We start from the raw sequence: 22,321 nt of genomic DNA, 5'->3' as shown, positions 1-22,321 counted from the left end.
AGATTTGGGAATTTGGTGCGTGTTGCGTTCCTAAATGCACGTTATAATCTATTCAATGTTTGAATTACTAAGAATTGAGCCACTGCGAAAGACTAAAAACACTGAAACATGAGCTGCTTGAGTGAAAAACAACACAGTGTTGCACTTTACTCTGAGACAAGCAATGCATATTTTTAATCACTCCAGTCACATTTTCCAGTTCATTTTTGTAAATCATCTCATGCTGAACATGATATCTTAGTGCTAATTAATAATTTCAAAAAATCATACTCACTTCTTCCATTCGATAGTCATGAAAGACATATACATAGTCACCAGGGCGGCCCGCAAACCTGTAAAACACACACACACACACAATTCTTGGTTACGGGATATGTCTTGCCCCAAGACAGTCAGTGCCAAGGGTCACATGCCTGTCTTATTTGAAGCCAGATGTTTGTGCAGCAGTCAGACTTTACGCCAGAGGCTGAATATGTGCGTGTTTGTGTGCTTTTCATTATCTCCCACAATTAATTATTATGATTTTTTAATGTTTTGGGGCTGAACTTGGCAAATGTCCACCTACCTCCCTTTGAAGAAGGCCACGTAAAAGATTGGTGCATAGGCATTCATGAACTTCAGGACGAAAGCCTTCAGAATCAGACGCTCTTCAAAGTTGGTCTCAGTTTTCGGGATCTCTGCAGACACATGAAGTGATATTATGTAGGGTTCAGAGAGATGAGTTCTGGATAGACCGCACGCAGTTTGAAAAACCTGACAAGTATAATTAACATGGGTGGCTAAAAATGTGTCCCGGCATGTTTCTCTTTAGCAACTTCTGTTCAGCTGGTCGTAAGGTTAAAAGTCCTATAGACTCCTGCTTCCTGGAATTAACATGCATTTGCAGTGATCCCGTCGCAAGTGGTCAGATGAGAGCATTTCCACCTGGTGTATTAACACGGACTAAGATGTGTCTTGTGAATACTTGTGTTTGGATTTCTCAGTTTTATTGGTCACACTCTATATCACTTCCAGATGAGCGTTTAATGTGACGCATGAGTATTATTCAATGAACGAACCCATGTTGTGCAGTAAACTGCCATTGGCCGAGTTAAATGACCTAAACGTAGACAGGCATTCTGACACATAATGCACATTTTTAAAGCATATTATCAGACTTTAGCATTGTTTTTCAGACAAGTATGCTCACTCAGCCTGTTCCTTAAATATTTTCAAACATATTATGGTATTTTTATGCTTTAGAAGAGTCAAAAACTTAACACACAGCGCCTTTAAGGATATGTTGCCAATAACATCAGCATGTACGTTTGAGGAGAAAACGCCCAAGTTCCAGCAAGTCATGGTCATATTCAAACAGGCATGAATTAATGAGTTCAGAAGTAGGTTAAAGCATTAGAGTGTATGTGGTCAGACTTTAAGAGTGAAAATCAACGAAGTACAGGAAAACCCATGTCTTATTCACGAGACGATAACACACGCTTTCTACTTCTCCACAGAGGCCCTCATTTATTAAAACATCTCTTAAGGAAATCTCGATGATGGCTAACTGACAAGCCCGGCTTTCTGGCTCAATCAAAGATTCATGCAGTGTTGGTGGGGTGAAGAAGGGCATCCGAAAAAGAAAGTTGACCAAAAGTGAGTAATACTGAGGCTGTGCGATATGGGTGGTGCTGGTAAAACTCACCCAGTTCTGTTAGCCAGGCAGCCACCATGCCATAGATTTCATCCAAAATGAGGATGACCACCAGGTTGATGATGACAGCAGTGGCTGTGACGGTCACCCTCACGTTGGATTTAACATCAGGGTCTGGGCTCATGGCCATAAGGGCGGAGATGGTGATTCGGTAAATGATGACGCTGAAGACTGCAGAGCACGTCACTCCAAACTACAGGCAGAGAGGAAGAGAAATCAGAAATATGGCCCAGTATGAACACAGGAAAGGAAGGATAGACTGCATAAAATGCTTTTTATCTTGTTTCTAGTCCAAATATTTATTTTTTTTTAAATCAAGAAGCATTTTATAGATGAGAAAAAATAAATCTAAAGAAATAATATGCCCAAATGAAGTGAGTTTTTCCTTAAAACAAGGAAAATAATCTGTTTATGGGATTAAGGTTAGCAAAATAATCTTGTTTTTCCTTTTGATGTATTATTTTGCTTACCACGTTGGCGCTTTATTTTGCTTGTTTTAAGGAAAAACTCACTTAATTTTGACTTATTATTTCTTAAAACAAGACAATATTGTCAAGAAATGCATCTTGATTTAAGACTTTTAGATATTTGGACTACAAACAAGAGACAAAAATCTTCGTAATGTATTTTATTGCAGTGTAATGCTTACCATGAACAGAATGGAGGAGATGTTGATTAGATATCCAGGCAGTCTGTCCCTCCATGTTAGCTTCTCATGTCCAGTCTGTGAATGGAAAGAAAGATTTGGAGATATTTAAGGAAACTGCAATTATTTTTTTGATTAGTTTAATGTAGATATATATATATATAAACATCCTTGAATTGAATGTGCACAGTTAAAACAAGATTAGAAACAAGATTTATTTTTCTGTATGGCATTTTTGCCTTGATTTACTGATAATTTATTAAAATGTCATTCAATGTAAGGACTGTTTACATATGAGGAAATCCCAATTAATTATCATTTTAAACATTTAAAATGTGTCACTATCCTCCAAAACCACTAGGTTTTACCCATGTGTACTTAGAGTTATTATTAATTAGTTATTAAAATGTCATTCAGTGGACTTTTTACATGTCAGGAAATGTTTCCAGGCAACTTTAGAACAGACATTTAAGGGCATATTAAAAGACTCAGCACAGCCGCCAAAATACAAATGATGTATCATTTTAGATATTTAAAATTGTGTCATCGTCCTTTAAAACCACTTGTTTTGTCCTTAAAATGTTTTTAATAATTTAAAATAATCAACTTTATTCATAGCACAGACCCCCAATTACAATGCCAGTGACTCGCGACCCCCGATATCCTCTGAGGTGGTTATAAATACAGTGGTTATACATGCAATGGCACACACACCAATAGACCCAAGTCTATTCTTCATTGAATTTTTTTTTTTGTAGTAACTATATACTAACCATATAGTATATAGTAATTATAAACAACTATTTTTTCTCTTCAGATAAGATATGGTAATTCTTATGGTTTAATAAAAATAAATAGATTTTTGGAAATCACCAGGCGACCGCCCCCCCCTTCATTGTCACCCCACTTTGAGAACCACTGCTCTAAAGTCTCTATTGCCCATTTGTCTTTAAAAAGTTTTTATTAACTAAAAATAATAAACTTTACTCACAGCACAGCCCCAAAAAATACCAATTATTTATCAATTAAGAGATTTAAAATTTGTCACTATGCTTTAAAATCACTATGCTTTTACCCATTTCTCCTTAAAAAGTTTTTAATAAATGGATTTTATCAACTTTACTCACAGCACAGCCCCAAAAAATACCAGTTAACTATCGGGTAAAGCATTTAAAATCTCTCACTATCCTTCAAAACCACTGGGTTTTACCCATTTGTCCTAAAAAAGTTTTTAATAACTTAATATAAAAACGTTACTCTCTCCACAGCCCCCCAAATACCAATTAATTATTTAAAACATTTTAAATGTGTAATTATGCTTCAAAACCACTAGGTTTTACTCATTTGTCATTAAAAAGCTTTTAATAATTGAAAATAATCAAATGTACTCACAGCACAGACCCCAAACATACAAATTAATTGTTGTTTTAAACATTTAAAATATGTCTCTATCCTTGAAAACCAATAGGATTTCCTATTTGTACCATTTATCCATTATGAGTTATTAAAATGTTATAGATATCAAGAATGTTGCCAGGCAATAATTGAAGGTTTTAATATTTAAAAATAATATTTAAATAACTTTTTAAATACCTGTCCACTTATGTTTTTAATGTTTTAATAAGAACATAATTCTTTATTACATCAAAATGAAGATATTTGGACATTTTATTTTCACTAGTGTCATATAAAACACCCAAGAAGACATTTTACTAGCATTTAATATGGTTTATATGCAAATTAAATTTATTGTTATGCATATATGATGCATATACAATATCTTATGTCTGAATTTTATGTCAAGAATGTTCAGATATTTTATTGAAACACTTGAAAAAGAGTTTTAAGAAAAGCAGTGTTTGCATGCACGCATTCTGTCTTCTTGGGAGCAATGCCTCTTTCATTTTTACATCAGTTGCTTGTGTAGTGACCTATCAGGGACATGATTTAACCAGGCAAAACATTGTACAAACATGACAACAGTAAAGCCATTAACACCCGTCCTTCCTCTACAGTAAGTTCTGTACATTCCGTACATTTAATGACACATAATATTTCCAAAACATCCGGCCAACACCAGGAAAATATTCCAGAGAGCAAAACAATCTAAAACGCTTCTTATGCGTTTAAATCAAACCTCATCAAGCCAAAAATAACCACGAGAACCTTCGGAAAACTTAAGCCTGAGGGTGGTCCGTTCCCATTAGGGTTGCTCTTCCTTCATTGTCAAGCTCTGGACGGTGGATCAAAACATATGTTCCTCGGTGGAATACACGTTACATGACAGGCACGAGAAAAAGTGGATTCACATTGAGTTCTGCGGAAATCGGAGGGAAATGAATTAGCAGGCCACAGGAATGTTAAGAGGCGGCTTCTATAGCTTTCAAGTCATAAATAACATCCCTGCAAAAATCTCATTACCATCGTGTTTGACAAGCAAGCTTTCCGAAGAAGCAAGTGCACAAACAGTTCTTACTGTTCACTATCTGGAGCTGTGCTAAAACGAAACAACGGATGTGTGGCGTTCATCTGCTCATTAACCTGAGGTTACAGAACTGTCAGGTTTCAAAAGTAAAAACTTCAACTCTAAATCTTTATAGAAAAACTTAAGCTTTGAGGTCGTTTAATAGTTGACATTGGCCAGTATCTTTAAATTAACAATAACCAAACAAAACTGAAAACTGCTTCTCAATATTTGATGTTAAAAATGTTTCCATCAATATGTTTACGACCTCTCTTCTTATTCATCAATCAAAACATTTCCAACTCCACCTTTAGCAATAAAATTCCAAGAAGCATTATTAATGCATTTCCAATAATAAATAAACATTCTCCCCCAGTTTCAGCGTAATGCATTCTGGCCTTATCTGTGCTGATATACTGAGTCCTGCATGATCATAATTTGGCCAAAATGCAATTTTGCTCTCTGCACGGCTTTGCATTATGAGCCTGCCTGTGTTGCTGTCTAGTTAGTTAGCTCATTAGGGTTTGGAACAGATCCCATCTCGTATTTGTGGATGAATGGAGATTTAGAGGGTTTTGCAAGGCCTCGGTGGCAAATGCTGACACTACACACTGAAAATATATCCACCTTCTGCAATTAGGCTCATTATGAGGAAACAGCACCACCTAGCACAGTGCATGACTAAACCCATGCACTCAAAGACCTGTGGAGTGTAACCAGGCCCAGCGTTTAACATGCCACAGCTTTAGAATAACAAATATGGGTCATGCAATTGTGCCGCTTACGGGCTCAGCACACAAACCCCTACCCCTATAATGAGAGGAGCTTCAGCACTCATGCATTTAAGATGCTACGCTGAACAAAACTGACCTGACCTATTCCCACAAGTTATCATAGAAAAGTTGATTTATTTTTAATGATTCAAAACTGTTTTAAGGACAAATATGTACAACATAGTGGTTTTAAAGGATCATGACACATTTGAAATGTTTAAAATGATAATGAATTTGTATTTTGGGAGCTGTGATGTGAGTAATTTTGATTTTTTTTCAATTTTAAAAAACTTTTTGAAAGACAAATTTGGTAAAATATTGTGGTTTTGAAAGATAGTGACATTTTAAATGTTTACAATGATAATTAATTAGTATTTTTTGGCACTGTGATGTGAGAAAAGTTGATTATTTTCAATTATTAAAAACTTTTTAAAGATAAATTTGGTAAAATCTAGTGGTTTTGGAGGGTAGTGACACATTTTAAATGTTTAAAATTATAATTAATGTGTATTTTTTGGGATGTGCTGTGAGTAAAGTTGATTATTTTACATTTTAGCAACTTTTTATGGACAAATGGGTAAAACCTCATGAATCTGAAAGATAGTGACATGTTTTAAATGTTTAAAATGATAATTCATCTGTATTTTGGCACTGTGATGTGAGTAAAGGTGATTGTATTTAATTATTAAAAACTTTATAGGTACAAATGTGTACAACAGAGTGGTTTTAAAGGATAGTGAGACATTTTAAATGTTTAAAATGATAATGAATTAGTATTTTTGGCACTTTGATGTGAATAAATTTGATTATTTTCAATTATTAAAAACTGTTTATGGACAAATGGGTAAAACCTCATGAATTTGAAAGATAGTGACATGTTTTAAATGTTTAAAATGATAATTAATTTGTATTTTGGCACTGTGATGTGAGTAAAGTGATCGATTTCAATTATTAAAAACTTTTTTAGGGACAAATGGGTACAACATAGTGGTTTTAAAGGAATGTGACACAATTTAAATGTTTAAAATGATAATGAATTAGTATTTTTGGCACTTTGATGTGAATACATTTGATTATTTTCAAATATTAAAATCTTTTTTAAGGAAAATTGGGTAAACTCTAGTGGTTTAGGGGGATAGTGATACATTTTAAATGTTTAAATTGACAATGAATTTGCATTTTTGGCACTGTGATGTGAGTAAATTTGATTATTTTCAATTTTTAAAAACTTTTTATGGACAAATGGGTAAAACCTAGTGGTTTTGAAGGACAGTGACACATTTTAAATGTTTAAAATGATAATTAATTGGTATTTTTGGCACTGTGATGTGAATAAATTTGATTATTATTAATTATTAAAAACTTTTTATGGACAAATGGGTAAAACCTCATGAATTTGAAAGATAGTGACACGTTTTAAATGTTTAAAATGATAATTAATTTGTATTGTGGCACTGTGATGAGAGTAAAGGTGATTGTATTTAATTATTAAAAACTTTACAGGGTCAAATGGGTACAACATAGTGGTTTTAAAGGATAGTGAGACATTTTAAATGTTTAAAATGATAATTCATTCGTATTTTTGGGGCTGTGGTGTGAGTAAAGTTGATTTTTTTAAAAAAGCTTTTTAATAACAAATGAGTAAAATCTAGTGGTTTTGAAGGACAGTGATGCATTTCAAATGTTTAAAATGATAATTAACTTGTATTTTTGGGGCTGTGATGTGAGTAAAGTTGATTATTTTCAAGTATTAAAAACTTGTTTTAGGACAAATGGGTAAAACCTAGTGGTTTTGAAGGAATGTGACACAATTTAAATGTTTAAAATGATAATTGGATTCACAAAATTTGAATTGGATTAAATGGATTTACTTTTTTTTTTTCAGCCAAGTTGTTGCAAACAATTTACATGTGATGGATTTAAACCAACAAATTAAGTTGAACATGTTTGTGTCCTTAAATTCAGCCCATATAAATTGTTTACAACTACATACCTCAAACAAAATGAGTAAATCCAATGAATCATTATTTCAGCTTATTAGATCACCGTGATTCTCTCTTATTCAGAGAGTCACACTGTGCTGCAGGACTTCATGTGAAGTTCATAGGAAGTGTCACTGCATTTGGCACAAGGATAAAGCAAAGCGTCAGATACCACAAATATGCTGCCAGGTGCCATATGCATGTAATAAATACGCTGGAAATACTGCTATAGGCTTAACTCAGAAGTTACTATTAATGGATTTTACAGTTACAAAGAGTTAAATGAGAATTCCAAAGCAAAAAAAAAGCTAAATGTATTCAACTTTCTGATATTTTAAACAACATTTTTCCCTGTTTTTGCATTTTCTAGATGTACAGTTGATGTCAGAATTATTAGCCCCCCTGTATATTTTGTTCCCCAATTTCTGTCTGTTTTTTTCCAACACATTTCTAAACATATTAGTTTTAATAACTCATTTCTAATAACTGATTTCTTTTATCTTTGCCATGATGACAGCACATAATATTTGACAATATTTGAAGATACTAGTATTGAGCTTAAAGTGACATCAGCAAATGACTTAACTAGGGTAATTAGGCAATTCATAACAGTGGTTTGTTCTGTAGACAATCCAAAACAAATATTGCTTAAGAGCGCTAATAATACTGACCTTAAAATGGCTTAAAAATAATTAAGAACAGCTTTTATTTAAGCCAAAATAAAACAAATAAGACTTTTTCCAACCGATAAAACATTATAGGAAATACTCTGAAAAATTCCTCTCTCTGTTAAACTTAATTTGGGAAATATTTGAAAAAGAAAAACACTTCAACCGTATATTTCCCAGTACAAATCTGTGCAGTACGTTTATATATGGGAAAAGCATGTTTAGGCAGAGCAGTACAGGAGGATTTGTAGTATTTAATGAATGTGGGCCGTTTGAATTCGGATGAAATCTGTGAATCTTTCCACGTATTTCCACAGCCGCAGATTCCGTGCAAGCTTACCGATAGCAAAAAAGCAAAACAAAAGGATGCAGAGGAATGGAATTAATTATTCATGCAATCAGACACATTATGAAAACTGTAAAAGAGAGATGAAGTCGACAGGTGGCACGCTTTTTAAATAATTAACACTTTGTATTTTTAAATTGCAGATTTGACGCACTGAGAAGCGATGCCGAAAGGAGCCATGAAAAAAAAAACACCAATTCCAGTTATGTAAGTTTTTGTTTTTGTCATTGTTCCTGTGAGTTAAACTCAAAGGCAGGGAGACTTTAGGAGCAGGTCAGTGCACTAACAAAAACGTGTGAAGGGAGAATCATGTTTAGTCATCTGCTTGCGTGATGGTTGTCTGAGGTCAGCAGTTATAGAGCGGATATAGATTAATTCAACTGCAACTGCACAGATGTGGGTTTCCACAGATGCCCCTGTGTAGGACAGCTGTTGCATGGAGAAGATCACTTCCTTAAGCTTAAATAAAAAGCTCCTGCCGAAGACAATATAATAAGGAAAGATATTGTTGTTTTGACAGTTTACGTACACTGTCAGAAAAAAATGCACGCGATCTGTCACTGGGGTGGCACCTTTTCAAAAGGGACAAATTTGTACCTAAAAGGTGCATATTAATACCTCAAGGGTACATATTAGTACCTAAGTATTTTAAGAGGAACACTTTTGCGCTTTTTAGGCACTAACATGGACCCTTGAGGTATTATTTGGACCTTTTTAAGTCAAAATTTTTACCTTTTAAAAAGGTAACACCCCAGTAACAGATTGTATATTGTTAGTTTTGAGAATAGATGATTTCACTCTTGAGAAAAACTTACTATGATTCCCACAATACAAATCGCAATGCTTTTAAAGTCTTTGTAAAAGATCAGATTTGAAACGTAACATGACAGTACACTCTTAAAAATGAATATGATACCAAACACATCATTGAAAGGCTCTTTAAGGGTGCTTTCACACTAGCACTTTTGGTCCGCACCCGGGTTTGTTTGACGTCATAGAAGGGTACGTTTAGCTAAAGTGAACGTGTCTTCTGCGCACCCGTTAACCGTACCCGAGTCTGCCTGAAATAGGTGGTCTGGGGTAAGGTTCATGCGAACTCTAGTACGGTTCACTTCTGATGTGAATGCCATCGTACCAAATAACAAAAGTGAACCGCCAACTGCAAAACAAACTATCGTTTTCATAACGTTTGTTTGTTTGTGTGTGTGTGTGTGTCTGTGTGTGTCTGTGTCATGTTTCATATCTTGGTGATACCTGTGGGACAGAGCCAGGGCAAACACAGTGATGTCTGCTTATCTCCTCCAAAAACCAAAAGCTTCAGTTAAAGCAGAATGACCGTGATGTGCAGATGTCTTTCTATTTAGGTGCTTGCTTTCGTGACCGTCAACTAGGAGTGGTTGAAAACAAAACAGCGGCTCGATGACGCAAGCGTACCAGGGTTCAGAAGGAAAAAAGACAGTATGAACACAAACCAACCGAGGAGGTTGCAGGGGGAGACAATCGAACTTGGGCAAATGAACCAAGTGTGAAAGCACCCTAAGAAACCAAAAATGGTCCTAAGCCATCACTGTGAACTCTTTTTAGAACCTATAATTTAGAACCTTTTGTACTGTCAATAAATTCAAAACTAACCATATGGTTTTGTTAGCTCGCATCGCTAGTTTTGTGGTGAGCAATTTATCTTATCATGTCTTTCAGGAACAAAAAGTTTGCCCTTGTAATCTTTAATTGAAATCTGAAAATGCACTTCCTGTTTGTTTTCAGTTCAATTTTCAGATCAAGTCTGTCTGAGAGATTGGGCGTGGCTAATATACTTGATTACGCCCCTCCCTGTGTTAAAAACAAACAGAAATGGTGAGGAGGAGGAGTCTGTTAGGTTGTTATGACTCTCCCTAAACCCTTTTCCTGATCTTTTTGAATGACACGCCTACTTTACTACATCCAATCAGCTCGCAGTATAATAAACAAACCACACCCACTATTTTCTCATTTAATGTTCCGTTTCTCTATGAACTGCATCACAATACAGAAAAAAAGAAAAGAAACGGTCACAGCTTCTGGTTCTTGTGGATTTTAACGGTTCTTAATGAAGCTATCGGTGCCAATAAAGAATCTTAATTTTTATAAATCTAGAAAAATTATTCATTCATTAATTTTCTTGTCGGCTTAGTCCCTTTATTAATCTGGGGTCGCCACAGCGGAATGAACCGCCAACTTATCCAGCAAGTTTTTACACAGCGGATGCCCTTCCAGCCACAACCCATCTCTGGGAAACATCCACACATACACACACACTAATCTACGGACAATTTAGCCTACCCAATTCACCTGTACCACATGTCTTTGGACTGTGGGGGAAACCGGAGTAGCCGGAGGAAACCCACGCGAACGCAGGGAGAACATGCAAACTCCACACAGAAATGCCAACTGAGCCGAGGATCGAACCAGCGACCTTCTTGCTGTGAGGCGAACGTGTTAACAACTGCGCCACTGCGTCGCCCCTAGAAATATTATTAAATCAACAATTTTTGGTTCTCCAAACAACCTTTCCGTGTTCATTTATTAAAACAATCATTGATTTATTTGTGTGAAGAATTTTTTTATCACCTAAAGAACCTTAGTTTTATAGTTTTTGTGCAGTACATACTGAGGATAAGGAGTTTTAGGATGCACAAATGAACACTGGAGTCTCCATAGACTGCCTATTCAGTTTTTCACACCGATAACTTCAGTCTTGTGTTTGAATCTGCCACTATGCTGACACATAGGCATTTGTAGCTCCGCCTTCTTTTAAAAAGAGCACAATCTAATTTGAATTTAAAGCGACAGTCATCAAAACAGCACAATTAGGATCAAAGCCTAAAAGGGTCAGTTTTTAAGCGTTATAAAACATTATCTGTGTGATATTTTGAGCTGAAACTTGACATATACACTCTAGGCATATCATAGTCTTATTTTAAATCCTGTAAAAAGAGGCATAATTGGTCCCCTTTAAGAAACTGTTCACTGAAAAGCTCTTGAAGGAACCCAGAGCAGTTCCTATACTTCATCACAGAGAAAATAAATCACTCCTATAGCAAAATCTTCACCGATGAGACTTCATGTCAACCTGACATCACCCCCGCTGACATGGAAATGTCAATGGGCTCAGGTTTTGTTAGCGCCTGGTCAGCAAACACTCCCTCACAAGCACATTCGTACAGCCCACCAGCGTCCCAGCAGGCCCACGCTAATCCCTTTGGGAAATTAGTGACAGGATCACCAGAGCGGGGATTTCCTCCACGACCATATGTCGCTCTGCAGCGATGCCATGTTCACGTTGACGTCACCATACGGGCCCGTTCTCTCAATCCTCCACCATCCACAATACTGTAAGCCCGAGGAGAGTGCAAACAAAACCGGAAGCATGCCAGCGCCCACGCTAGCAAACCCATAACACGTAAGCTGCCACACGATGCAGAAGCATTAGTGAAGCCATCGCATTTGTGGCTGAACGGTGAACATGTCAGAATGCACTGTGAGAAAACATCCGTATTTTTGTGTTTTCTATTTATTTATGGTTGTGAATTGCATTATGGGATGTTGATTTCAGCTCTGTCGACTTTTGACGTGGAAAATTCAACTCTACAGTTTAACAAAGTGACTTTTATTAACATTTAAGTAGTCTGAAATCATATAATGTATAAGACATACAGTGTTGGGCAGTAGCGTTGCTACAAGTAGTGACGTTTCTAGCTTAACTACATTTCTCAGTAGCTTGGCGGTAATGTTGCTACATTATAAGTCAAATAGCTTTTCTGTAGCGAAGCTATTATTTTAGGCAAGCAGCGCAGTAGCGTCCACACAAGCTACATTTACCGATCGCGAACCAATAAGTGATGGTAAATAAGTGTCTAGCGGATGAAAGTAAATCCATATGATGGCAAGAATGACGATATCTTCTTCTTCCTGTTTTATGGTGGTCGACAACAAACTTTTTGGTGCGTTACTGCCACCTCTCGCTCTGGTTGGTGATGTCTCCAAACAATCATTGGGCTGACACGAGCATCTTGTTTGATTGATGACTGTGGGAGATTTTATATATATATATTAGAATTTGAATTATTAGAGACCCTGTTTATTTTTTTCCCCCAATTTCTGTTTAACGGAGAGCAGATTTCTTCATAACATTTCTAAACATAATAGTTTTAATAACTCATTTCTAATAACTGATTTATTTTATCTTTGTCATGATGACAGTAAATAAAATTGGACTAGATCTTTTTAAAGACACTTCTATGCAGATTTAAGTGTCATTTAAAGGCTTAACTAGGTTAATTAGGTTAACTTGGCAGGTTTGAGTAATTAGGTAAGTTATTGCATAATGATGGTTTGTTCTGTAGACTATCGAAAAAAAATTAGCTTAAAGGGGCTAATAATATTGTCCTTAAAATGGTGTTTAAAAAATTAATAACTGGTTTTAATCTAGCCGAAAGAAATCAAATAAGACTTTTTCCAAAAGAAAAAAAAAAACATTATCAAGCATGCTGTGGAAATTTCCTTGCTCTGTTAAGTATAATTTGGGAAATATAAAAAAATATAAATATATAAAAAATTAAAAATATTATTAAATATAAAAAAATTATATATATATATATATATATATATTAGTTTACTGTAGTAAAGGCTAAAGTATACTATGGTAATTACTACTAGTTCATGATACTCATTAATGATACTGCATTTTGTAGTGTAATTCATTAATGAAGAGTTGTAAACATATATTTATATGTACAATATAATGGTTATTGCTAAGTATTTCCCTTTACTATAAATGACTATAGTATTTTAAATGTGTAACCTTGGTTTTATTGGATTTTTTGTTTTTGCTGTTTTATACTATATAAATAGTATACTGTATACTATATTTCTTTCTGTTTAGTACAGCATATTATTTGCAGTAAATAAAAAATAAAAGTGATTTCTATTTTTTCTCTCTGATGTTGTAAATTTTGGTTCATTTTTGGGTAAATATCATATTAATTCGTGTAAATGGAAAAAAAAATGCAGGCCCTCTTTTAAGGTGTTTTCATTCTTAAGGAGGGAGAGTGGCTTCAAATACTTCAGAAACCAAAATAAAACAACTGAAGTTTTTCGTCCTTTAATTTCAAAATATTTATTATTATTATTATTATTATTATTATGTTATTTTCCTTTATATTTTGTGCTCCTTGTTGTTATTATGTTTTTAACAGAGCATTTATTTATTTATTTTATTTTGCAACAAAATAAAAAATTAAAATAAATAAATATTTAGTAATAATAATAATAATAATAAAGAGAAGTCTGTAAATAAATAAAAAAAAAAATAATAATAATATAAAATAAATAATAAAAATAAATAAAAGAAAATGTAGTGTCAACTTGTTACAGAGTTTTTGTAGCATAATATGCAACACCAACCCAGACAATATATCACTTTAAACTATTAAAAATGTTATTAAAAGTAACTTTTTTTGAACTTATCAAGGTTATAAGGTACTGACAGAAAGATCAAGGTCACGTAATGCAATTTAAAAGCATAAATAAATGGGGAGAATTAAAAATAATAATAAAAAAATATGAAAAATTGCTGATTTATCGATATTTTTTACAGTGTGGTGGACTGACAGCCACCTCTAGGATCTTTAAGAGTGAGAAAAAGGCAGAGGTCCATTAAGAGCGGCTTGACTCGAAGATAAAGTAAAGACGAGAATAATCTGACGTGAGCCCCATCTGACAGATTTGAAATCCCTTTAAAACACACTCTCATCTCCTTCCAGCTCCGCGCGCAGATCTGAGACCACCAGACCAGGATTACACGCTAAAGAAACCTACATGCTCTTGTGATCTTCCTAATAAACGGCTTGTGCGGGAACACACCAGGCCATAGATTAAACAGAAGACCGATGACATTTAAAGACCTGGATGGACAATTCAATTACGCCAGACTGTGTATTAAATGTCCCAGACTTCCTGCTCAGACTTTGATAGCATCGTGATCAGATGCTAATAAAATCAGACAAACAAATGAAACTCTTCTTTCATTAGAATTGCATAACCTTTTCTTCTTTATTGTCAGATGTTTTTTCGCATAATCAGGGAGGTTTGTGCTCACTTAAATGGCTGAATTTACCAATTGGGTACTAAAACAAACAATCCGAGACGTAATATCTGAAGAAAACAAAGGTTATTATATTACACACAGTAGTTTTGGTTCTTGAGTAAATATGCTTTCAAATAGCATAAAGGTTTTTAATTACATGACATTTAAGACGAGGTAAACCACAATGCACAGACAGGTGTGTCTGCATGCCTTCTGGAACTCGCCTTGCGTAAGAGTTGCATAATAGACATTAAGTGCATTTTATTTCTTAGTTTTCAAATGCTTTTAGTGTAATTAATGACTTTTAAGAACAGAATACAAACACAATTAAATGTAGATATATTTTCTGAAAACAATGGTTGTTGCTTAACATGATTATTGCATTTTAAGTGGGGAGGCACTGATATAAAATAACTGATTTATACAAATAAACAATAATTCTTTAGATTTGGAAGCCGATAACCAATATATAAACTACCTGACAAAAGTCTTGTGAACTATCCAAGTTTTAGGAACAGCAAATAATAACTTGACTTCTAGTTAATCATTTGGTATCTGAAGTGGCTCATATGAAAGGCAAAGGCCTCTAGATTACGCTTATTTTACCAAAATAAAATATGATCATGCCTTAATTTTTATGATTTAATTAGAACAGTAAGATCTGACTTTGCTTAGACAAAATGTTGTTACATTTAACAGAAATAATGTCTAGTATAGAATATAAAGTCATGCTGCAGTGGAAACAGAATGAATATTGTGTCTGACCTCCATGTGCTTGGAGGACTGCATCCATACATCTCAAATCACTTCATAATAAAGTCATCTGGAAAGGCAAAGAAAGCGTTCCTGCAGGACTCCCAGAGTTCATCAAAGTTCTTTGGATTCATCTTCAGTGCCTTGTCCTTCATATTACCCCAGACATGCTCAATAATGTTCATGTCTGGTGACTGGGCTGGCCAATCCTTGAGCACCTTCTTTGCTTTCAGAAGCTTTGATGTGGAGGCTGAAATATGAGAAGGAGCGCTATCCTGCTGGAGAATTTGCCCTCTCCTGTGGTTTATAATGTAATGGGCAGCACAAATGTCTTGATACCTCAGGCTGTTGATGTTGCCATCCACTCTGCAGATCTCTCGCACACCCCCATACTGAATGTAACCCCAAACCATGATGTTTCCTTCACAAAACTTGACTGATTTCTGTGAGAATCTTAGGTTCATGCGGGTTCCAGTAGGTCTTTTGCAGTATTTGCGATGATTGGGATGCAGTTCAAGAGATGATTCATCTGAAAAATTTACCTTCTGCCACTTTTCTAAATGATCAACTAGAAGTCAAGTTATGATGTCTTGCTCCTACAACTTGAACCAATGACAAGACTTTTGTCAGGGAGTGTATATACAAAACCATATTTTTCCAGCAGCACACATCTGAAGCAATTTTAATCAGTGGAAATAACCAAAATTTCTACCAAGTTTTTTTTTTTTTTTTAAATCAAACCAATAACAAAATGAAAAACAAGCATTTATCGGCCGATACTGATATGTGTAGATATTAGCTTGATGTCACTTTTTTTTTTACTAATCTGTCATATTTATGGTTATTAGAAGGCTATAAAAGTACTTTATTATTATTTTTTTGTTGTTTACAAAACATGCATAATAATTGCAATAAATGTAAGTGCTTCTTGGTTATTTTTCAGAACACTTTATTTTGATGGTCCATTTGAGTATTAGTAGACAGTCTGCTTAACATCTGTTGATACGGCTCCTTCAACAGACATTTAACTGACTATAAGAAACTTTGCAAGTATATGTTAACTTACACTAACCCCAACCTAACAGTCTACTTATAATCTAATGAGAATTAGTTGGCATGTAGATGCAATATAACTTAAAATTAACAATCGGACCGAAAATAAAGTATGACCCAGATATTTTCAGACTCCTTAGATCACAGGTGTCAAACTCAGTTCCAAAAGGGCCGCAGCTCTGCACAGTTTAGTTCCAACCCTAATCAAACTAATTGAGTCCTTCAGGCTTGTTTGAAACCTACAGGCTTGTGTTGGAGCAGGGTTGGAGCTAAACTGTGCAGGGCTTCGACCCTCCAGGAATTGAGTTTGACACCCCTGCCTTAGATCTATGCTCTTTAACTTAATTCCTGGAGGGCAACAGCTCTGCATTGTTTAGCTCCAACCACCTCCAACTCAAGCCAGCTTAATAATCTGTAGTTGTCTTGAACACCTTGATTGTTTGGATGAGCTGGGTCGGAATAAAACTATGCAGAGCTGCGGCTCTCCAGGTATCCAGTTTAAGACCTATGGCTTAGATGTTCTTGTTGTGTACGCTGTTATAAAATTCTTGCTTCCTTAATTTTTTTAGTTGAATCAAATGAACTTTTCTAGTCAGTCAAACTTACTAAAAATAATAAGTTAAACTTTTTATAGATTAACTTAAATAATCATAAAATTATAATGTAATAGAAAAAGTTAAAGCAACATAATAATATTTGTTGTCTTGACTTATTGACATTTTTAAAGTGTAAATAATTAGTCAAAATCTATTAAACATTTCAGTTTTTATATAAAAAGCAGTGTCATGTAAATGCTATTAGTCTATAATAGTATAATATAATATTAGAAAATCTTATTGAGCACAGAATTTACTAAAAATTAAATCCGGAACGCACAAATAAATGTATATTTCAATGTTCATATAATCCATTTTGGTTAATTTATTATTATATTAAGGAATTTCAGTATAAGAGACACTTTTGTTGACATAAAAATCTGAAATCAGTGTACTGAAGGATGTTTTGCACACTGTATATAGTAGATTTAGTCCTTCAGGCCAGAAGTGAACAGAACTGAATTCATAATTTATTAAATCAGCAATGAAAAACTCACAAATAACAACTAACAGTTAAAGGTCAAGCATTTTATCTTCTCCTGAGCCAGATGCACGCTTCCAACTCTCCTCCTCAAAGATAATGAGGAATGTTCCCTTACTTTGCTTCTGGAGGCGATGAAGACATTTTGTTCTAAAATTAGCCACGCAAAGGGTGTGCTGCATTTTATTAACAAACGTCACTAATGTGTCCTAAAGATATCTCCCAAGATGGCATTGATATGTGGTAAAGGCTTTTAAAGAGCCTAAAATATCTAGTCAAATATTATTTACTGTCAATATATAATAAATCAGCTATTAGAAATGAGTTATTAAAACTATTATGATTAAAAATGCGTTGAAAAAATCTGCTCTCCGCTAAACAGAAATTAGGGGATTTTAGGCCCCCCTGAATTATTAGCGCCCCTGTTTGTTTTTTTCCCCAATTTCTGTTTAATGGAGGGAAGATTGTTTCAGCATATTTCTAAGCATAATAGTTTTAATAACTCATCTCTAATAACTGATTTATTTTATCTTTGTCATGATGACAGTAAATAATATTTTAATAGATATTTTTCAAGACACTTCTATACAGCTTGAAGTGACATTTAAAGGCTTAACTAGGTTAATTAGGTTAACTAGGCAGGTTAGAGTAATTAGGCAAGTTATTGTAAAAAAATTGCTTAAAAGGGCTAATAATTTTGTCCCAAAAATGGGTTTTAAAAAATTAATAACTGCTTTCATACTAGCCGAAATAAAACAAAAAAGACTTTCTCCAGAAGAAAAAATATTATAAGACATACTGTGAAAATTTCCTTGCTCTGTTAAACACCATGTAGGAAATTCTCAAAAAAGAAAACAAAAATCAAAGGGGAGGCTAATAATTCTGACTTCAACTGTGTGTGTGTGTGTGTGTGTGTGTGTGTGTATATATATATATATATATATATATATATATATATATATATATATATATATATATATATATATATATATATATATATATATGTGTAAATGGCTATTTTTGTATTACTTTGAAATATGTGTAACGCAAATGACATATATCCAAATCCAAACAAGAACTTGCATGTCATATACAGTTGAAGTCAGAATTATTAGCACCCTTGTTTATTTTTTCCCCAATTTCTATTTAACGGAGAAAAGATTTTAACACACTTCTAAACATAATAGTTTTAATAACTCATTTCTAATAACTGATTTATTTTCTCTTTGCTATGATGACAGTAAATAATATTTGACTTGATATTTGTCAAGACACTTTTATACAGCTTAAAGGGACATTTAAAGGCTTAACTAGGTTAATTAGGTTAACTAGGCAGGTTAGGGTAATTAGGCAAATTATTGTATAATGATGGTTTGTTCGGTAGACTATCGCAAAATAAAAATAGCTTAAAGGGGCTAATATTTTTGACCTTAAAATGGTGTTTAAAATTTTATTTACCTGCTTTTACTCTAGCCGAAATAAAACAAATAAGACTTTCTCCAGAAGAAAAAATATTATCAGACATACTGTGAAAATTTCCTTGCTCTGTTAAACATCATTTGGAAAATATTTAAAAATAAATCAATAAAATCAAAGAATTTTATTAATAATTATGATTTCAACTGTAGGTAATTGGCATATATATTATCATATATCAGATTGCTATTTGACTGTGAGTTCTCATCATGTTATTGGCGTTTTCTAAACCATAGCACATGTAATGAGAAATGTTGTAGTAGGTGTTTAAAAACATTTGGGTTTGACTGTATGGAGTCTAGCGCGCTCTGCTGGCGAGAATGTGTTTCAAACCTGTCCCGTAATTCCCATTTCTTCAATTTGACCTTCTTTTTCAATCTCTAATAGAAAAATGTCACACTTTAGCATGTAATAAACACACTCAGCCTGTGCGTTAGGAAAAATAATCAGACACATTCTCATTATAACTCCCTGAACTGAACGCCTCTCGTCATGTGCTCTGTTCGCAGTCTCCTTAAACCACACACACACGCACACACACACACGCACACCATGTGGCAGCCTCAAATGAGTGATCTGGAGGTTTTTTTCCTAGACTTGCTGCCTCTACAGTATTTATTGGTTTGTTCTGCGAGGCCTTGTGGTGATCTAAATGAGCTGTGAGAAACACGAGGAGGTCTGTCAGCGCTCAGTCACGAAATCCCGTGGTTTTTGCTTTTTCCAACATAGACTCCAGAAAAGCAGTCAGAAAATGAGCATCTCCCAGGATCTAAAACAAATATTTGACAGCAAATATGTGCTGGATATTCAGTCAAGCCTGAAATTATTCACACCCCTGACAAATTCTGAATTTAAGTTACTTTTATTCAACCAGCAAGTTTTTTTGTTTGTTTGTTTGTTTGTTTGTTTTTTGACCAGACATGACAGGGTTTTTAAAATTATTATTATTAATGCTTGAAAAAACATGCCAGTAATGCCAGAGTATCCAATCTCAAGTGTTTTATAAATCACCACAGTTATAAAAGACCACAATTTCAGCTAAAAATCTTCTTAAATGTAAAAAAAAAAAACTACATGTTTGATGAGTAAATCAACAGCAAATTTTTATTTTTTAGGTGAACTACCCCTTTAAATTGTCAACATCTGGTTATCAAAAACTGCATTGCTCTATTAATGAAACACGACATCTTCTCCTAAACTGTTTTGTATGAAGTCATTAGGGGGTATAGTCTCTATTTAAGGTTTTGCACAACATCTAGGTCAGGACTGTCCGTGGGCCATGATATCTGGGACAGAGGAGCTAAACATAAGAATGACAAAAAGCTGCATAATGTAAGTGTCGGATTGAAATCTGTGGACGCAATGGCCCAAAAAATAGGCTACACATTAGGTCAGCGGTCATTTCGATCTGAACAAAAGTGTGCCACAACATCATGCCTCCTTTTCTGAACAGGTCTATCGTATGGTGCGACAATATTTTATATAGATATTTATTTTTAATATGAATTACTTTCAGAATAAGAATCATTTGATTACATATTAAATTGTATTTAGGAATCACAGTGCATCCCCAAAATACTGATTAAAGAGACAGTTCACCCAAAGCTGAAAATTATGTCATCATTTACTCCTTGTTTCAAGTCAGAGCTTCTTTTTTTTTTTTTTTTTGTCTGTTGAACACAAAAGAAGAAGTTTTGAAAAATGTTGGAAACCTGTAACCATTGACTTCAATAGTATTCGTTTTTCTACTACTGAAGTTAATGGCTTTCAGGTTTCTTCAAAATATATCCGTTTGTGTTTAGGAGAACAAAGAAACTAATTTCTTTTTTTTTTTGTCTGTTGAACACAAAAGTAGACGTTTTGAAGAATGTTGAACACCTGTAACCATTGACTTCAATAGTATTTTGTTTTTCTTATACTATTAAAGTTAATAGATTTCAGGTTTCTTCAAAATATATGCTTTTGTGTTCTGGAGATTAAAAACACTGTGTTTCTCAGTGATGGGTTGCAGCTGGAAGGCCATCCGCTGCGTAAAACAGATGCTGGATAAGTTGGCGGTACATTCCGCTGTGGCGACCCCAGATTAATAAAGGGACTAAGCAGAAAGGAAAGTGAATGAATGAGAATAAAAAACACATTTCTTTTTTTCTGTTAAACATTAAAAGAAGACGTTTTGAAGAATGTTGGAAACCTGTAACCATTGACTTCCATAGCATTTGTCTTTTCTATACTATTGAAGTTAATGGCGTTCAGGTTTCTTTAAAATATATTATTTTGTGTTCTGGAGAATAAAAACACTAATTTATTTTTTCTGTTAAACATAAAAGAAAAACGTTTGAATAATGTTGGAAACCTGTAACCATTGACTTCCATAGTATTTGTGTTTTTCTATACCATTGAAGTTAGTGACTATCAGGAACTTTTGTTTTTTGGAGAATAAAGAAACTCATTTACTTTTTTTCTGTTGAACACAAAAGAAGTTTTGAAGAATGTTGGAAACCTGTAACCATTGACTTCCATAGTATTTGTTTTTCCTGATGTTAATGGCTTTTAGGTCTCTTCAAAGTATAATATTTTTTGTTCTGGAGAATAAAGAAACTCATAATGGTTTGATACCACCTGAGGCTGAATTAGATTTTTTGGGTGAACTATCCCTTTAATTCTCATTTTAAAAGAGTATTTTACTTTAAACCACCAGGTTTTACCCATCAGGTTTTGCCACATTAAATACTTAAATAGCTTTTTTTGTATATATTTTAATAATTACAAGTCAGGATTATGGTGTACGCTGTTTTAGTTTTGTAAATGTTACACCATAATGAACAGTTTCAAGAAACTTTAAAGTTGGCATGTCACATGCTTTAATGTGCTTTCTATGTAAGTTAAATTACTTTGGTAATTTTACTCTGATTCAGACACTAAAATGGGACGTCTCGTCTTTGACCTGCATATAAATGGAAACATAATGGTTTCGGGTACTGCTAATATTATAGCTGAACCTTTCTTTTGTTCCAGTGGGAAAGACATCTAAAAGACAAAATGTTGAAGGACATTTCCAACTAACAGGACGTTTTCTAGACAGTTCACAACACTATTTTTAAAACATTAAAGATATTTTAAATGTTATTAATAGTTGTTTTAAAACATTTACAGTTTTATAATGGTCACAAAGTTATATTATAAAAATATTCTTATTATTTAAATATATTTTTGTCAGAACATACAGTAGATTTTTTATTTTTTAGTAGTATCAGCAGTATTTTTTC

The 22,321-nt window shown here is 33.9% G+C and overlaps 2 protein-coding genes across 21 annotated transcripts in view; one reads left to right on the top strand and one right to left on the bottom strand.

Moving 5' to 3' along the window:
- cd9b (CD9 molecule b) overlaps positions 1–22,321 on the top strand; it is a 142,369-nt gene that overhangs the window by 44,910 nt on the left and 75,138 nt on the right. For 9 of the 17 annotated variants that reach the window (XM_088649756.1, XM_088649751.1, XM_088649762.1 and 6 more), the window contains exon 3: positions 8,716–8,779. The gene's annotated coding sequence lies outside the window, so the exon portion shown is untranslated. Of the gene's footprint in view, positions 1–1,496; positions 1,636–8,715; positions 8,780–22,321 lie in introns of all 17 variants that reach the window. The other 8 variants (XM_088649752.1, XM_088649750.1, XM_088649760.1 and 5 more) reach the window with 1 other exon arrangement.
- The window catches only part of ano2b (anoctamin 2b), a 94,563-nt gene that overhangs the window by 30,087 nt on the left and 42,155 nt on the right, over positions 1–22,321 (bottom strand). For all 4 annotated transcript variants that reach the window (XR_015942096.1, XR_015942097.1, XM_087247243.2 and 1 more), the window contains 4 exon segments: positions 2,343–2,417; positions 1,685–1,886; positions 566–677; positions 275–332 (listed from right to left, as the gene is read on the bottom strand). Coding sequence is in view for 2 of the 4 variants with exons in the window: in XM_087247243.2 (XP_087103369.1) it covers positions 275–332; positions 566–677; positions 1,685–1,886; positions 2,343–2,417 (447 nt within the window). In the remaining 2 variants the exon portion in view is untranslated.

This window comes from Danio rerio, chromosome 4 (assembly GCF_052040795.2).
Source record: "Danio rerio strain M-AB ecotype USA chromosome 4, GRCz13ab, whole genome shotgun sequence".
Taxonomy (NCBI): domain Eukaryota; kingdom Metazoa; phylum Chordata; class Actinopteri; order Cypriniformes; family Danionidae; genus Danio; species Danio rerio.
This window is presented reverse-complemented; position numbering and strand designations above follow the sequence as displayed.